At 43.1% G+C, this 18,915-nt stretch overlaps 1 protein-coding gene and 1 long non-coding RNA gene across 3 annotated transcripts; one reads left to right on the top strand and one right to left on the bottom strand.

Annotated features, from left to right (window-relative positions):
- Positions 1 to 3,071: 3,071 nt before the first annotated feature.
- Positions 3,072 to 8,242, top strand: LOC110529956 (uncharacterized). The gene is made up of 5 exons (XM_090181751.1): positions 3,072 to 3,203; positions 5,826 to 6,288; positions 6,654 to 6,734; positions 6,888 to 6,968; positions 7,114 to 8,242. The coding sequence occupies exons 1-5, from the start codon at positions 3,177 to 3,179 to the stop codon at positions 8,007 to 8,009; spliced, it is 1,548 nt and encodes a 515-aa protein (XP_090037877.1). The 5' UTR covers positions 3,072 to 3,176; the 3' UTR covers positions 8,010 to 8,242.
- Positions 8,243 to 13,795: 5,553 nt separating this feature from the next.
- LOC110529955 (uncharacterized) lies at positions 13,796 to 18,414 on the bottom strand. Of its 2 annotated transcripts, none has more exons than XR_002474464.3 (5): positions 18,316 to 18,414; positions 18,081 to 18,213; positions 15,064 to 15,235; positions 14,804 to 14,879; positions 13,796 to 14,539 (listed from the first exon to the last, which is right to left on the bottom strand). It is a non-coding gene; the product is annotated as an uncharacterized LOC110529955 (long non-coding RNA). The 2 variants fall into 2 exon arrangements; XR_016482388.1 differs by having other exon boundaries at positions 15,064 to 15,177.
- Positions 18,415 to 18,915: the final 501 nt, after the last annotated feature.

Here is an 18,915-nt window from a genome sequence, read left to right as displayed (position 1 = left end):
AAATGTCCAAAATGGGCCCAATTAGCCATTTTCCCTCCCCGGTGTCATGTGACTCGTTAGTGTTACAAGGTCTCAGGTGTGAATGGGGAGCAGGTGTGTTAAATTTGGTGTCATTGCTCTCACACTCCTTCATACTGAATGGTCACTGGAAGTTCAACATGGCACCTCATGGCAAAGAACTCTCTGAGGATCTGAAAAAAATAATTGTTGCTCTACATAAAGATGGCCTGGGCTATAAGAAGATTGCCAAGACCCTGAAACTGAGCTGCAGCACGGTGGCCAAGACCATACAGCGGTTTAACTGGACAGGTTCCACTCAGAACAGGCCTCGCCATGGTCGACCAAAGAAGTTGAGTGCACGTGCTCAGTGTCATATCCAGAGGTTGTCTTTGGGAAATGGACGTATGAGTGCTGCCAGCATTGCTGCAGAGGTTGAAGGGGTGGGGGGTCTGCCTGTCAGTGCTCAGACCATACGCCGTACACTGCATCAAATTGGTCTGCATGGCTGTCGTCCCAGAAGGAAGCCTCTTCAAAAGATGATGCACAAGAGAGCCCACAAACAGTTTGCTGAAGACAAGCAGACTAAGGACATGGATTACTGGAACCATGTCCTGTGGTCTGATGAGACCAAGATAAACTTATTTGGTTCAGATGGTGTCAAGCGTGTGTGATGGATACCAGGTGAAGAGTACAAAGACAAGTGTGTCTTGCCTACAGTCAAGCATGGTGGTGGGAGTGTCATGGTCTGGGGCTGCATGAGTGCTGCTGGCACTGGGGAGCTATAGTTCATTGAGGGAACCATGAATGCCAACATGTACTGTGACATACTGAAGCAGATCATGACCCCCTCCCTTTTGGAGACTGGGCCACAGGGTAGTATTCCAACATGATAACGACCGCAAACACACTTCCAAGACGACCACTGCCTTGCTAAAGAAGCTGTGGGTAAAGGTGGTGGACTGGCCAAGCATGTCTCCAGACCTAAACCCTATTGAGCATCTGTGGGGCATCCTCAAACGGAAGGTGGAGGAGTGCAAGGTCTCTAACATCCACCAGCTCCGTGATGTCGTCATGGAGGAGTGGAAGAGGACTCCAGTGGCAACCTGTGAAGCTCTGGTGAACTCCATGCCCAAGAGGCTTAAGGCAGTGCTGGAAAATGAAGTTGGCCACACAAAATATTGACACTTTGGGCCCAATTTGGACATTTTCACTTAGCGGTGTACTCACTTTTGTTGCCAGTGGTTTAGACATTAATGGCTGTGTGTTGAGTTATTTTGAAGGGACAGCTTATTCAAGCTGTACACACTACTTTACATTGTAGCAAAGTGTGATTTCTTCAGTGTTGTCACATGAAAAGATATACTCAAATATTTACAAAAATGTGAGGGGTGTACTCACTTTTGTGATATTCTGTAAATCCTCAACTCATGAAATACATGATTTACTTTGACTTAATATATTAAAGCTGCAATTATGTTACTTTTTTCATGACACAACAAAATTCACATAGAAATGTGGGTTATAGATATGTCATTCTCATTGTAAGCAAGTTGGTAGATCTGTTCAAGCGGTAGATCTGTTCTATGCGTGTTTGATTTTGCATCTTTTACTTTCGGTTTTGTACACAAGCTTCAAACAGCTGAAAATACTATATTTTTAGTTATTGAAAATATATTTCACTGCGGTTAAGATGGTACAATGATTCTCTACACTATACAGTACTTGCTTGTTTTGTCTGAAACTGAAATGAGGTAAACTATCAGGATTTTAGCAACCAGGAAAAGAGCAGAGCAATTTCTGCATAGTGCATCTTTTATTATGCTTATATGATGGAATTAACATTATTGATGAACATAACATTATTAATCCATACAGACATTTTACAAATAATTGTCACACAAATTCTCTGAACTATTGCCGTTAATTAATTTGCCTTAGGGTCATATTTCTACAAAAGTTTCCTTTTCTCTGAAAAACCCAAAGACAAGACCATGTCACCCTTCTCTTACTTTAAACAAGACTTTAAACAAGACTTCAACATATGCCAAGACCATGTCACCCTTCTCTTACTTTAAACAAGACTTTAAACAAGACTTCAACATATGCCAAGACCATGTCACCCTTCTCGTACTTTAAACAAGACTTCAACATATGCTTCCTCAATAAAAGTGTGTCAATACAATATTTTATCATATTGGGGGATATTGGAAAATATTACAGACATACCAATGTCTTTGAGCAAGTCCTGGATATAAAATAATTATTATACAAGAGACTCCACACACTGCAATCGCTCCAATGTGGTTTATCAGAGCCTGTATTCATAAAGAATCTCAAGGTATGAGTGCTGATCTCGGATATGGTCACCCCCTGTCAATCCAATCTGATTCATTATGATCTAAAAGGCTAAACAGATCCTAGGTGAGTTATTCTACTCTGAGATTCTTTATGAATATGGGCCCAGGTCTATATTGGGGGGTCCTGACATTTCCTGTTAAGGGCCTACAGCAGTCCAGTCCATAAACAGACACGAGCTGAAATAGGCCAGTGGAGCCGCTTGTGTCTCTGGAGTGCTGGTTACAACAGACCCAGCTGTCTGAAATAGATCTGCTTTCTGTCTGAGCTCCTTATCTCTCCATCAACACCTTCTCTGAAACCTGGTAGAGGTGGAGAGAGAGAGGCAGAGAATGAGAGGGAAAGGGAGATGGGGAGATAGTGGAAAAGGGGAAGAAAGTAGAGGTGATAGAAAAGGAGAGAGAGAAGAGAGAGAGGAAGACTGACATTAAGGGAGAGAAGTGAGAGGTGAGAGGAAAAGGGAAGAGATAGCAAGGTGGAGGGAGTCATGGGACAAGGAATAGGGTGGAATATACTGTAGCAACACGGGTGACGCCTCTCTCTCACTTTTTTTACCCATCTATTGTTTTTATTATAATTCTGTGGACCATGCTGTCGATCGCTAATGAGGTCATCTTACAGGTAGAAGCCCTAGTTACTCTGTCCACAGCACAATGAAGTATCTCTTCCTCCTCCCACCCTCCATTCCTCCCTCCTATCCTTTGTCTGCAGGTCTAGAGGGTGCGAGGTGGACCCAAAGAAGTGTTGTTTTGTGCAAGGCCTATATATTGATCAATGCTTCTGTCCTGCTCATCATTCCACCAGCATCTCTCATCCTGCACATGATGACACAAGACTCCAAAGGAATGGTGAGTGCAACTCTTTAAATTGTGAGTGGATTCTTTGGGGCTTTTCACACTACTGAGCAGAACTGAGCTGAGCCAAACCAAGTTGTACTGAGTTGGCCTAGTTGTATACATCTACCACAGTTGCTGGAACTTTGCTGAAAAGGACCATGTAAAAATGAAAGAGTCAGCACAGTTTGGTTTGAAATGTAAAGGTAGTGTGAAAAGGATATCTGTGGTGGTTGAAAACCCGCACGGAGCACTCACTGGTAACAGTCTTTTGAAAAATGGAAAACTTCAAAAGACCAGTGAGTCAAGGCTGTTGGTTAGGACCGTTGATCGTTTGGGCTGTTCTTGTACGAGTATTGACCAATGGGATTGGTGAGTCGTGAATGATGGATGAGTGGTACAATTGATGTGTTGATAAGTGTTTTGGTGATTGATGTGTTATTGGTTGGTAGGGATTGCGTGGTCCTATAGTAAGAAGCAAATTTGTTTTGTTGCATTATCTGTAGTAGATGATAGTCTTCATGGTGAACTTTAATAAATTGGTTAGACATTAGTGTGCAGTGATTGGTAAGGGATTGGTGGATAATTCTCAGGAAACAAGTACATTAGTCACTAATCACTATTATAACTTTGCGATAAACAAAATTAAGTATGTTATAGGTTAACTGAAAACATCCCACTGGGCACACCACATAATTTCAGCATGGAGATTTGGGTAATATTTGGTTGAGACGTTGATCAATGAGATTTCATGCTTTATTCACACAAAAGACAGCCAGAAGTTTGTTGAATTCGAATGTTTTACCACTATGCTTTCAACCATCTTAAAGCACATCCAAATTTCTATGGAAAAACCATGTCTGATTGGTCATCGAAATGTGTTGTCATTGCGGTTTCAACCATTTAAAAACACAACAAAGTTCAAATGGGAATACAATGTCAGATAGATTTACAACAACTTAACGTGTTATCACCATGCTTCATTTAATAGCACAACCAAATGACCTGGATTGCAGTTGAGATTACATCAATGCTGTTCAAGATTCTCAATAGATTACTTTAGCAATTGTGAAGATCTCCACAGACCTGTGACCTTTGCATGCTATCTTGAACATGCACGCTTTCTAGGATTACATAAGAAGACATTTATAGTAATCTTAAAATGTGGCCATGGGTGTGTTACTCATTTTAAGGTTGAATAAATACTGTCACATTAATTTGTAAGATAGTTTTAACTAAAGTGATTTTGAATTGTTGTCAACGCAACCTAATATCAACATTTGAAGGAGATGTACCTTTTGTGCCCCTGACCTAGTCTGGTCTTTTCAAGTTTGTCTACAGATGAATAATTGATATGTTGGATACATGTCTCCATCTCAACCATAAATCTAAATTAAAGAATAGTACTGAATTAGATTTTTGGCTGAGATAGAGACATGACTCCAACATATAAATTATGAATTTGTAGACAAACTGGAATTAAAGCCAGGCTAAGTCTGAGGCACAGATGGACATTTCCAAGTAGAATATACATCTCCTTCAAATGTTGATATTCGGCTGCATTGACAACCAAACACAATTCAATATCCAGTTTGTCTACAAATTCATAATTGATATGTTGGAGTGGCTACTGACTGGCACAAGTTTTGCCCGAAAAACAATTCTCATCCTAAATGATATCACAAAATGCTTAATGATATGACGTGATTATTGTTTGGATCCCCACCGACCATTCCAAACATTTGGATTCCAAAACTAATATTCCAATGTCCAATCAATTGATGTTAAGGTTTTTAGCAAGAGTCTCTCTTCTGTAACACTCAGACATTCCATTCTCAATACGGCAAAGTCAAATAGAGAAAGTTAACGACCGGCGTTAAGTCATAAAACCGTCCGAGAGTCACGACAATGTCTCCAGCTCAATCAAAATCAAAAGTTCAAGAATATAGGACAAAATCAAATCAAACTTTAAATGCACTTTAAAATAAAGTTTGATTTAGTCCTATTCTTGAACTATTTTTGAGATCTCTCAGTAATCATTCTCATGATACAACATCTGTAGTAGTCAGTGACAAATATCGAAGCTGGGATTGGTTAAAATCCTGGATGAGAGACCAAATGGATAGCTCTAGATAGATCAGCTTTCCAGTAGGAGATGCTGCCCAGCCTATTGTTTTTTTCTTCTGATATAACGTTGAAGATCTGACGTTGTTTCAAAGGTACAAGTTCAACATATTTTATACAAGGTTTGTCTATGTTGAAAATTGGTTACCATGATGACAAAATCCTGTGGTTGAAGTTTCACCCTCAAAAAAACAGTTTACGTTAAGGACTTTTTTCAAATCCAATGTATTTTCCACGTAGATGCCATGTCACAAATTACGTTGAAACAATGTTGATTTAACCAGTTTGTGCCCGATGAGATACCACTGTATTTTTCTTCCCATTTTGTAGCAAAAATACGTTTTGGGTCATTGTTTGAAGAACTGAAATTGATTAAGTAGTTCTCTTGAATGATTATCATATTAGACAAAAATCATGAAAACAACTGGACATCTGTTTCTCTCTTTCTCTCTCTCTCTTTCTCTCCCTCCCTCTCTCTCTCTCTGTCTCTCTCTCTCTCTGTCTCTCTCTCAGACTACCAGTCTGCTGGGACTGCTCCTATGCACCACCATCTCCTCTGCGATGCATACTTCACCCACAGGGGGATACAACGAGATGCCCCCTCTCCCGTTCACAGGCTCCCAAGACAGTCCCATCCCCCCTACGGACCTCCACATGTACCCAATGCGATCTGACTACCCTATGCCCACCAACAACCAGAACATGAATGCCCGCAGCGGTCCAATGCCCCCCTCCGACTACCCCAATCCTGGCTTCCCCATGCCACCAAGCACTCACATGAACATGACTGGGAACTGGCGAACTGGGGAACTGCTGGTAGTTGAGGCCGGGTCGGAGCCGGACATGTCGTACTGCCAGACACTTCTGGATGTGCCAGTGCCGCCCCCCATGGACCAGGTGCCCTGGTTCTGTGTCTGCTCCCGCTGCAAGGCCAGCGTGGGACCCAAAGGGGACAGAGGAGACAGGGGCCTGCCAGGTATGTAGAAAGGCATAGAATAGTATACATTTTTATTTCACCTTTATTCTACCAGGTAGTTCCATTAGAAGTAGAAAAAGAGATGTACACTCTCTTAAAATTGTTCATCAGAAATGGATCAAAAACATGTCGTTTTTTCACCCTAATTAGTAGTGTGGACCTTTTCTTTTGGTGTGTAGATGGTGTGTATTTTAGGTCTACACACCATCTAAACTTACTAAACAAATGATATAACTAGCTGCATCCACAGTCTTTGCCTCATTCTCTGTTCTCTTTCTGCCACTCTCAAGCATAGAAATAATATATTAAATACAGTATGTTAGCTAGCCACATATTGTTTACGTCATTGTTCTTAACCCACAAAGGTATTCCAGGAAGTCCTGGGAGAAGAGGACTCACAGGGTTCAGAGGTCGGCCTGGGTTCGTGGGCCGCCAAGGACTGAAGGGTAAGTGATACTTGTCAATTCTGTTAAGACTAAAAAAAAAGCAAAAAAACTGTGGACTGTTCCATGTCTGAGCAATGACAGTAATACAAGCTTGCAGAAAATGATTTGCAACTTCGTTCTCTCTTTCTCTTACTTTCTACCTATTTGTTACAGGTCAGAAGGGTGATGAAAATGAGAAGGGAGAACGTGGGCTAGTGGGTTTCACCGGCACCAAGGGGGCCCGCGGCTTCAAAGGTCAGTCAAACAACAGATGCAGAACATAAACTCATCTCTCCATCATCCAACTTTGGAACTTTAGATCTCATCTATGTGTATGTATGTATGTATGTATGTATGTATGTGTGTATGTGTGTGTGTTGTGCATTTTTGTATGTTTCAGGGGACAAAGGGGACCAGGGTCTGGAGGGTGCACAGGGAGAGATGGGGCCCCAGGGAGCGGAAGGGACCTGTCCTGCGTCCTGTGAAAGTGTTCAGGGCCGTGCAGGACAACCAGGGATACCCGGACCGGCTGGGGCCAGGGGTCTCCCCGGAGTAGCAGGCCCTCCAGGGACTACGGGGACCAAGGGTGAAACAGGGCACATGGGTTCCCCTGGGGTCCCCGGAACGAATGGTGAGAAAGGTGAACTGGGGGCGAAGGGCGAGTGCAACTGCACTAATGGAGCAGACGGGGCAGACGGTCAACAAGGGATCCGTGGGCCCAAGGGAGAGCAAGGTGAGTTGGGCCCTAAGGGTGCTGTGGGTCTCAACGGTAAAAAGGGAGACCAGGGTGACCTCGGTATGACGGGCATTCCCGGGCCATGCTCTCCAGCCATCCAGTCCTCATTCACCGCCGCACTCGGCACAATTTACCCGCTACCGGACAAGCCCGTGCCATTCACCGAAGTCATCACCAACCAGCAGTTTCATTTCGACCCCATCACAGGCATCTACAGGGCACCAGTGAACGGCACCTATGTCTTCAGCTACCACCTGATGGTGTTCAACAAGGTGCTGAAGGTGGGTCTGTTCCATAATTTCAACTCTATCGTGAAGACCACGGAGCCAGCTCAACTGGGCACCGCTAGCCACCAGGTGGTGCTCCACCTGGTCATGGGCGACCGGGTGTGGCTGCAGGTGAAGGACAACATCACCAACGGCATGTATGCTGACAATGAGAGCAGAAGCACCTTCTCTGGCTTCCTGCTCTACCCCGACTCTTGCGACTTGCCCTTGTTCCGAGACTTTCCTCCAGCAGGCGCTCCAGGTGGGGACGAGGGGAACTATAGTTGGGGGTAGATAGAGGGGCCATCCACCACCCCATCGCCTTAGTCCGTGAGAGTCAGTTACACAGACACAGGTTACATACACATATAATTGGAAGACACACAATCCACACACACATACATTAACAAAGTTCTCGAAGTTAACACCAACAGAGCACCTTCTATAAATCAAAAGCCATCTACAATGGCCTGTTAGCTCTGGGCAGTTTCCTATAACATTAATGAATAAAATTTCCTACAAAACGACCTATTTGTTTGACTGATTTGTTGATTTTAATGAGTGAGAGTGTGCTCATGATTGTATTGCTTAGCAAAATCGCGTATTCTTGCATAGTGCAGATTTAGGATATTTCATTCCTGGAGGTTTGTGACCTCCACGTTCACACATAAGCTCCATATATGAGAACAGAATCTCAGTTAGCTAGTTTGAATTTATCTTCTTTTTGATACAAAAATCCAACTTCATGTCGCTCACATGTTTACGATATTAGCGGTCTGATAATAAGAGCTATATTTTTGGGATTCAACATTAGAGCTATTGTAAAATTTAAAAAAAATAAAAACCTGCATAAGACGGATAATATTTTCGACTGCATGAATACATTTTTCATGTCGTCCACAAGATTTCATTAATGAACAGAGACGGTATGGGTGTAGAGCAGGAGCTGCAACAGGATACGTGTGCTAGCTGTTTTCAAAGTAAAAGCTGTGTGACTATCTGACGTTACCTGACCATCGCTCCAGCTAGCTAGCTGTCGCCAGGTTAGTTATAAATAAGGGCCACCAACAAGCAACGTCAGTTCATTAGCTAGCTAACTAGCCAGCTGCCTTCCTTCAATACTTGGTTGCTTTTCTGACAGACAAGACAGGGAGCTTATATTTAAAGCCACAAAGCATTGAGCTAAAGGCTAAAGCTAGCGAGCTATCATGCCAAACAATTGTGTGTGTGTGTCTGTAGACTGTACACGGCTCGTTCAAGACAATCCAGCCCCAGCTAACAAGGCTTGACATACCAAGTTTTGAGCATCACCCTCTCTCTGTCATGAGGTGAGTACTAAATAAGTATCAACAATTGCTGTAGGTATCTAGCTATATATAGGTGGTTATTCCCTCCACCTAATAATGGCAGAGATGAAAGGAATTCGGATGGATCGTTCAATTGTTCAATCATTCAATTATTCTCAATAATAATTAGTGAGTATAGGTGAGTATATCTGTAGAGGAAAAATAGGTGGGAATACTGAGTATGCCAGCATATGGCCACCAATATACCTGCACCACTGGGTGAGATTGAAGCTGGCAGTGTTGACAGGGACACGACACTTAAAGGCTGAAACAACACTTATGCTATTTCTTGCCTTATGGCTTTGTACAGTGCATTCGGAAAGTATTCCGACCCTTTGACTTTTTCCAGATTTTGCTAAATTACAGCCTTATTCAAAAATGTATTAAATTGCTTTTTTCCTCATCAATCTGCACACAATATCACATAATGGCAAAGCAAAAACAGGTTTTTAGAATTTAAAACAAATTCTTTAAAAAATAAAAATAAATAACGAAATAACACATTTACATAAGCATTCAGACCCTTTACTCAGTACTTTGCAGAAGCACTTTGACAGTGATTACAGCCTCGAGTCTTCTTGGGTATGACACTACAAGCTTGGCATTCCTGTATTTGGGGAGTTTCTCCTATTCTTCTCTGCAGATCCTCTCAAGCTCTGTCAGGTTGGATGGGGAGCGTCGCTGCACAGCTATTTTCAGGTCTCTCAAGAACATTGAGACTTGTCCCGAAGCCGCTCCTGTGTTGTCTTGGTTTTTTGCTTAGGGTCGTTGTGCTGTTGGAAGGTGAACCTTCGCCCCAGTCTGAGGTCCCTTCGTCAAGAATCTCTCTGCACTTTGCTCTGTTCATCTTTCCCATGATCCTAACTAGTCTCCTAGTCCCCGCCGCTGTCAAACATCCCCACAGCATGTTGCTGCCACCACCATGCTTCACCGTAGGGATGGTACCAGGTTTCTTTCAGACATGACGTTTGGCATTCGGGCCAAAGAGTTAAATCTTGGTTTCATCAGACCAGAGAATCTTGTTTCTTATTGTCTGAAGACCTTTAGACACAATCCAAGCAGGCTGTTATCTTCCTTTTACTGAGGAGTGGCTTCCTTCTGGCCATGATACCATAAATACCTAATTTGTGGAATGCTGCAGAGATGGTTGTCCTTCTGGAAGGTTCTCCCATCAAATCAAAATCAAATTCTTCTTACATCAGCTGATATATCAAAGTGCTGTACAGAAACCCAACCTAAAACCACAAACAGCAAGCAATGCAGGTGTAGAAGCACGGTGGCTAGGAAAAACTCCATAGAAAGCCCAAAACCTAGGAAGAAAACTAAACAGAACCAGGCCCTCTTCTGGCTGTGCCGGGTGGAGATTATAACAGAACATGGCCAAGATGTTCAACTGTTCATAAATGACCAGCATGGTCAAATAATAGTAAGCACAGTGAACAGGTCAGGGTTCCATAGCCGCAGGCAGAACAGTTGAAACTGGAGCAGCAGCACGGCCAGGTGGACTGGGGACAACAAGGAGTCATCATGCCAGGTAGTCCTGAGGCATGGTCCTAGAGCTCAGGTCCTCCGAGAGAGAGAAAGAAAGAGAGAATTAGAGAAGGCATACTTAAATTCACACAGGACACCGGATGAGACAGGAGAAATACTCCAGATATAACAGACTGACCCAACCCCCCCCCCCCCCGACACATAAACTACTGCAGCATAAATACTGGAGGATGGGACAGGAGGAACTCTAGAGCTCTGTCAGAGTGACCATCGGGTACTTGGTCATCTCCCTGACCAATTCCCTTCTCCCCCGTTTGCTCAGTCTCCCTCGAATGCTCTAGGAAGAGTCTTGGTGTTTCCAAACTTCTTCCATTTAATTAAGAATGATGGAGGCCACTGTGTTCTTGTGGACCTTCAATGTTGCAGAAAGATTTTGGTACCCCTCCCCAGATCGTGCCTCAACATAATCCTGTCTTGGCGCTCTACGGATAATTCCTTCAATCTCATGGCTTGGATTTTGCTCTGCCATTCACTGTCAACTATGGGACTTTACAGTGCCTTGCGAAAGTTTTCGGCCCCCTTGAACTTTGCGTCCTTTTGCCACATTTCAGGCTTCAAACATAAAGATATAAAACTGTATTTTTTTGTGAAGAATCAACAACAAGTGGGACACAATCATGAAGTGGAACGACATTTATTGGATATTTCAAACTTTTTTAACAAATCAAAAACTGAAAAATTGGGCGTGCAAAATTATTCAGCCCCCTTAAGTTAATACTTTGTAGCGCCACCTTTTGCTGCGATTACAGCTGTAAGTCGCTTGGGGTATGTCTATATCAGTTTTGCACATCGAGAGACTGACATTTTTTCCCATTCCTCCTTGCAAAACAGCTCGAGCTCAGTGAGGTTGGATGGAGAGCATTTGTGAACAGCAGTTTTCAGTTCTTTCCACAGATTCTCGATTGGATTCAGGTCTGGACTTTGACTTGGCCATTCTAACACCTGGATATGTTTATATTTGAACCATTCCATTGTAGATTTTGCTTTATGTTTTGGATCATTGTCTTGTTGGAAGACAAATCTCTGTCCCAGTCTCAGGTCTTTTGCAGACTCCATCAGGTTTTCTTCCAGAATGGTCCTGTATTTGGCTCCATCCATCTTCCCATCAATTTTAACCATCTTCCCTGTCCCTGCTGAAGAAAAGCAGGCCCAAACCATGATGCTGCCACCACCATGTTTGACAGTGGGGATGGTGTGTTCAGGGTGATGAGCTGTGTTGCTTTTACGCCAAACATAACGTTTTGCATTGTTGCCAAAAAGTTCAATTTTGGTTTCATCTGACCAGAGCACCTTCTTCCACATGTTTGGTGTGTCTCCCAGGTGGCTTGTGGCAAACTTTAAACAACACTTTTTATGGATATCTTTAAGAACTGGCTTTCTTCTTGCCACTCTTCCATAAAGGCCAGATTTGTGCAATATACGACTGATTGTTGTCCTATGGACAGAGTCTCCCACCTCAGCTGTAGATCTCTGCAGTTCATCCAGAGTGATCATGGGCCTCTTGGCTGCATCTCTGATCAGTCTTCTCCTTGTATGAGCTGAAAGTTTAGAGGGACGGCCAGGTCTTGGTAGATTTGCAGTGGTCTGATACTCCTTCCATTTCAATATTATCGCTTGCACAGTGCTCCTTGGGATGTTTAAAGTCTTTTTGTATCCAAATCCGGCATTAAACTTCTTCACAACAGTATCTCGGACCTGCCTGGTGTGTTCCTTGTTCTTCATGATGCTCTCTGCGCTTTTAACGGACCTCTGAGACTATCACAGTGCAGGTGCATTTATACGGAGACTTGATTACACACAGGTGGATTGTATTTATCATCATTAGTCATTTAGGTCAACATTGGATCATTCAGAGATCCTCACTGAACTTCTGGAGAGAGTTTGCTGCACTGAAAGTAAAGGGGCTGAATAATTTTGCACGCCCAATTTTTCAGTTTTTGATTTGTTAAAAAAGTTTGAAATATCCAATAAATGTCGTTCCACTTCATGATTGTGTCCCACTTGTTGTTGATTCTTCACGCAAAGTTCAAGGGGGCCGAATACTTTCGCAAGGCACTGTATATAGACAGTTGTGTGCCTTTCCAAATCATGTCCAATCAATTGAATTTACCACAGGTGGACTCCAATCAAGTTGTAGAAACATCTCATGGATGATCAATGGAAACAGGATGCACCTGAGCTCAATTTCAAGTCTAATAACTTTTAAAAATTTACATTTGCAAAAATGTAGAAAAAAACTGTTTTCTCTTTGTCGTTATGGGGTTTTGTGTGTAGATTGCTGAATAATTTGTTTTATTTAATCAATTTTAGAATAAGTCTGCAAAATAACAAAATTTGGAAAAAGTCAAGGGGTCCGAATACTTTCCAAAGGCACTGTATGTGATGGGATGTATAGACATTATGGACAGTTTATGGATACAATATGTAGTGTATCTGTAGAATACGTAGGATAGAATGGTATATGTACAGCAAGAGTTAAATAGGATAGGACATAACTAGAATACAGTATATACATATGTGGGTCAAACAGTATGTAAACAATACTAAAGGGACCAGTGTTCCATGACTATGTACTTAGGGGCAGCAACCTCTAAGGTGCAGGGTTGAGGAACTGGGTGGTAGCCAGCTAGTTACAGCGACTAAAGTTCAGGGCAGGGTACTGTTCTGGGCAGAGGCCGGCAAGTGGTGACTATTTAACAGTCTGATGACCTGTACTGATCTCCCCTTCTGGATGGTAGTGGGGTTAACAGGCTGTGGCTCGGGTGGCTGAGGTCCTAGATGAACTTCTTGGCTTTCCTGTGACAGCAGGTGCTGTAAATGTCCTGGAGGGCAGGCAGTATGCCCCCAGTGATGCATTGGGCAGACAGCATCACCCTCTGGCGAGCCCTGCAGTTGCAGATGGTGCAGTTGCTGTTCCACGCAGTGATACATTTCCCGACAGGATGCTCTCAATGGTGCATCTGTAGAAATTTTTGAGGGTCTTAGTGGCCAAGCCGAATTTCTTCAGCCTCTATTGGTTGAAGAGGCGCTGTTGCACCTTGACCACACTGTGTGGGCGTACCATGTCATATGTACACAGAGGAACTTGAAGGTTTTCACCTTTTCGCTGATCTTTTTCAAGGGTGTCAAATGTTGGAACTGATTATATTTTTTCTTGACGTGAAGTTGTTTGACTTGAACTTGTTTGTTTTGTTAAATTTGTTTATGTTACAATAAACACATTGACTTGTTAGTAAATGCAGCGGGTTCTGTACATTTATGAATCATTGTACATCTTTGCCAGCTGTCCGTTTTGTAATGAATTATGTATTAGGAGTATACATGATCATTTCCTAGGAAATAAGGGCAGTAAAGTTATCCAAACAATAGCATTAGTAACTTAATTCTTACAAATTTATGGGGTGATCACATCAGAGCAAAAGCAAAGTAGCAGTTACTAAAATGACCACAAAGTTCATAACAGAAATCAACCATGGAAAATATATAAGACACACTGTAACTAACTCTTGCGATTGCCATATCAACAGAGTTGATTGCCATATCAACAGAGTTGATTGGAATTGTTTTCAGTGAAGCTCAGTCAAACAATAACGGTAAAACACTTCTCACAATTAAAATACAAAACTTCCATTAAAGCGTTAATATTTGATGATCGAGGGCCTCATGTTCATAATAATGACAAGAGTATTGTCCTCACTATAGTGCCTGTGAGAGGAAGCTAACAGACTATTGAGACCCAGCCAGTGTGTTGACAAGGAGAGGTGTTGAATGTGCCACCTGGAGGTAAGTGGGAAGAAAAAGGGGAGAAGTCCAAGACAAGACATTGCTCAGTTTTCGTGGTGAAAGGAACTGCAAGAAGTTGGCCATCATGGCAAGGAGCTCCAGGTGCTGCTGCAGGTACAAGGCATGCTCCGCCTTCAACTCTTCCTGTAACACACACATCAGGTCATGTTGGAAATGTAGGGGTTAGCGGTTAAGTGTAAGGGGCTAGGTGAGAGTAGGGGGTAATGGTAGGGTGTAAGGAAAGACTAATTTGTCACCTTTCTGTCCAGAAACTTGAAGTGCATCTCCATGTCCTCCTCCCACACCAGACACCTCTTCTCAAAGACTGTCTTACTATCCCTTAACTCTGACACACAACACACAAACATTTAAATAGGCTAGCATTCCTGCGTGTGTGTGTCTGTGTACCTATGTGTTTTTGGGGCTGGAGCAGCAGGATCCTCATGTTGACGGGAGAGCCAGCTGCACTCAGCTGGCCAGGTGCCTAAACAGGATATGTCATTACACAGAGAGAAAGAGAGGAAGGAACAGTGGTGCCCTGTATGTCCCGGGTTCCCCTGGTGTAGGCCGGGTTACTGTAAAAGCACTTTGTGACATCTGCTGGTGGGTAAAAAAAGCCATTGAAATTTGTTTGATTGATTGTATAAGTAGAAGTGATGTCAACTTACCCATCAGGTAAATGGCTGGGATGTCGTCCACTGAGTCCACCGTCCTCTCCACCCCAAACACCTCTACTTCGACCCCCAAACATCTGTTGTCTGCTGTCTGCACCCCAGCTCCTTCTGAACACAGTTTGAGGCGTTAGCTTACCAGACTCTTTTTGCATCTGGGCAGAAGTGTCTGAGAACGAGATCAAATCAAACACAACTGAGAATGCACATCAACTTCATAGAACAGTGAAAACACTTCTCACACCCACCACTTCTCTAGCCAACCTTTGCCTTGACAGCTTTGCACACACTTGGCAATCTCTCAACCAGCTTAAACTGGAATGCTTTTGCAACAGTATTGAAGTTTCCACATATGCTGAGCACTTGTTGGCTGCTTTTTCTTCACTCTGCGGTCCAACTCATCCCAAATCAACTCAATTGGGTTGAGGTCGGGTGATTGTGGAGGCCAGGTCATCTGATGCAGCACTCCATCACTCTCCTTCTTAGTCAAATATACCTTACAGAGCCTGGAGGTGTGTTGGGTCATTGTCCTGTTGAAAAACAAATGATAGTCCCACTAAGCGCATACCAGATGGGATGGCGTATCACTGCAGAATGCTGTGGTAGCTATGCTGATTAAGTGTTCCTTGAATTCTAAATAAATGACAGACAGTGTCACCAGCAAAGAACCCTCACACCATAACACCTGCTTCACGGTGGAAACCACACATGCAGAGATCATCCATTCACCTACTCTGCATCTCACAAAGACAAGGCAGTTGGAACCAAAATTCTCAAATTTGGGCTCATTAGACCAAAGGATAGATTTCTATCAGGTATGAAGGTTAGACCCAGATGCAGACCACGTCGAATAAATAATAGTTTAATATCCCAACAGGGGCCGTCAATAGACCGGTCAAGGCAGGCAGGGGTCAGTAAACCAGAGGTGGGGCAACAGTACCGGGCGGCAGGCAGGGTCAGGCAGAGGTCGGTAATTCAGAGGGGGGGCAAAGGTACAGGTTGGCGGTCAGGAAGGCGGGCTCAGAGTCAGGACAGGCAAGGGTCAAACCCAGGAGGGCGGGAAAAGAGAAACTGGAAAAGGCAGGAGCTGAGACACAAAACGCTGGTAGGCTTGAACAAACAAGACAGACTGGCAACAGACAAACAGGGGATAATGCACAGGGGATAATGGGGAAGATGGGCGACACCTGGGGGGTGGAGACAATCACAAAGACAGGTGAAACAGATCAGGGTGTGACAGATTTCCACCGTTCTAATGCCCATTGCTCATGTTTCTTGGCCCAAGCAAGTCTCTTCTTCTTATTGGTGTCCTTTAGTAGTGGTTTCTTTGCAGCAATTCCTGATTCACACAGTCTCCTCTGAACAGCTGATGTTGAGATGTGTCTGTTACTTTAACTCTGTGAAGCATTTATTTGGGCTGCAACTTCAGAGGCTGGAAACTCTAATGACCTTATAGTCAGGCGTGTGCTGAAGTCAGGTGCAGGAGAGCAGAGAATTGTGAACAGGCGCACACTTTATTTCGGCAGGAGAGAATATACAGACGGACGCAGCTGCGTCCAAAAATCTCCAACCAACAAGGCAAAGTGTAAAACGAGCACAAACAGTCACAACCGTCAAATGTATACAAACAGGCTTCATGGAATAACATGAGAGAAAACGCATGCAAGCCTAGTGCGTACAAAAACACGTATCACACAAACAATCTTACACAAATACATGAGGGGGAACAGAGGAATAAATACATGTAGATTGATTGGGAATGAAAACCAGGTGTGCAGGGAACAAGACAAAACAAATGAATACGTGAAAAATGGAGCAGCGATGGCTAGAAAACCTGTGACATGGACCGCCGAACGCCGCCCGAACAAGGAAAGGAGCCGACTTCGGCGGAAGTTGTGACACTTATCCTCTGTAGCAGAGGTAACTTGGTCTTCCTTTCCTGTGGCGGTCCTCATGAGAGCCAGTTTCATCATAGGGCTTGATGTTTTTTGTGACTGCACTTGAACAAACTTTCATAGTTTTTTAAATGTTCCAGATTGACTGACCTTCATGTCTTAAAGTTATGATGGACTGTCATTTCTCTTTGCTTTTTTGAACTGTTCTTGCCATAATATGAACTTGGTATTTTACCAAATAGGGCTATATTCTCTATACCAACCCTGCCTTGTAACAACACAACTCATTGTCTCAAACGCATTAAGAAGGAAATAAATTAGTCAAATTAACATTTAACCAAGGCACACCTAATTGAAATGAAGCTGGTTGAGAGAATGCTGACAGTGTGCTAAGCTGTCATCAAGGCAAAGGGTGTCTACTTGGAAGAATCTCAAATATAACATATTTTGATTTGTTTAGCAATTTCTTGGTTACTACATGGTTCCATATGTGTTATTTCATAGTTATGTCTTCACTATTATTCTACAATGTAGAAAATAGTTGAAATAAAGAAAAACCCTTGAATGAGTAGGTGTGTCCAAACTTTTGACTGGTATGTGGAGGTTGAGATGTGAGTGTCCTGGTAAAAGGAGATCAAGGTCATGTTTTTCGGGATGCTCTTCCTCAGAGGGAGCAGCATCAGAAGCAGTAGGCTAGAGCCTTCACAATAACCCCTTCAGAGAGGACACAGGGTACAACACAGTCTGCCTTTTCACTTACTACACACACACACACACACACACACACACACACACACACACACACACACACACACACACACACACACACACACACACACACACACACACACACACACACACACACACACACACACACACACACACACACACACACACACACACACACACACACAGGTTAGAGCCTTCAGATACATACCCTCTAACCGAGCACATTGGGAAACACTCTGCCCCCTTACGTACACACAACTCGTTACCTTACACCACACACAAATAAATCTCATAAGATCCTCGGTGCAGACTTTAAGCCTTTCTATCTGGAACTTATGACCATGTGTTTGTTTGTTTGTGTGCTCATCGATTCCTATGTGTGTGTGTTACCTGTAGGATGTGGTCTAGCTGCTTCAACAGCTCCATGTCTGTTGATGTTCTTCTCTACTGAACATGTGTAGGATGTGAGGGTTCGTAAGGTACTGTAATTCTGTATCCAGCATCTCTATGGAGAAATAATATTCTACACACAAGTCAAATACATTACATACTGTCCGGGTCCTTCTCTAGAAAAATAGAGGGAAATATGTAATTATACTCTAGTACAGGGGTATTCAACTCTTACCCTACGAGGTCCGGAGCTTGTTGGTCTTCTGTTCTACCTGATAATTCATTGTACCCTCCTGGTTTCCCAGGTATAAATCAGTCACTCATTAGAGGGAAACATTAAAAAAGGCAGTGGAACTGGTTTCAAGGTCCAAAATGTAGTTTGAGATCTCTAGTATATACAAAGTCATACCATGCAAGGCAGGGAATGGCAGAAGTGCTGTGCCTGCTTATATGTGTAGTGTCACTGTTAACACAGACAACTTCAATCTCACCCAGTGGTGCAGGTGTAGTGGTGGCTATATGGAGGCATACTCAGTATGCTCACCTATTTATCTGAAGACATACTAATTACCATTGAGAATAATTGAATGGTTGAACAATTTAATTTTTATTTATTTTTGTTTTACCTTTATTTAACTAGGCAAGTCAGTTAAGAACAAATTCTTATTTTCAATGACGGCCGAGGAACAGTGGGTTAACTGCCTGTTCAGGGGCAGAACGACAGATTTGTACCTTGTCAGCTCGGGGGTTTGAATTTGCAACCTTCCGGTTACTAGTCCAACGCTCTAACCACTAGGCTACCCTGCCGCCCCAATTGAACGATCCATCTTAATTA

The sequence above is a fragment of the Oncorhynchus mykiss genome, chromosome 8, assembly GCF_057628025.1.
Source record: "Oncorhynchus mykiss isolate SJ-2025 chromosome 8, ASM5762802v1, whole genome shotgun sequence".
In the NCBI taxonomy this organism is placed as follows: Eukaryota; Metazoa; Chordata; class Actinopteri; order Salmoniformes; family Salmonidae; genus Oncorhynchus; species Oncorhynchus mykiss.
This window is presented reverse-complemented; position numbering and strand designations above follow the sequence as displayed.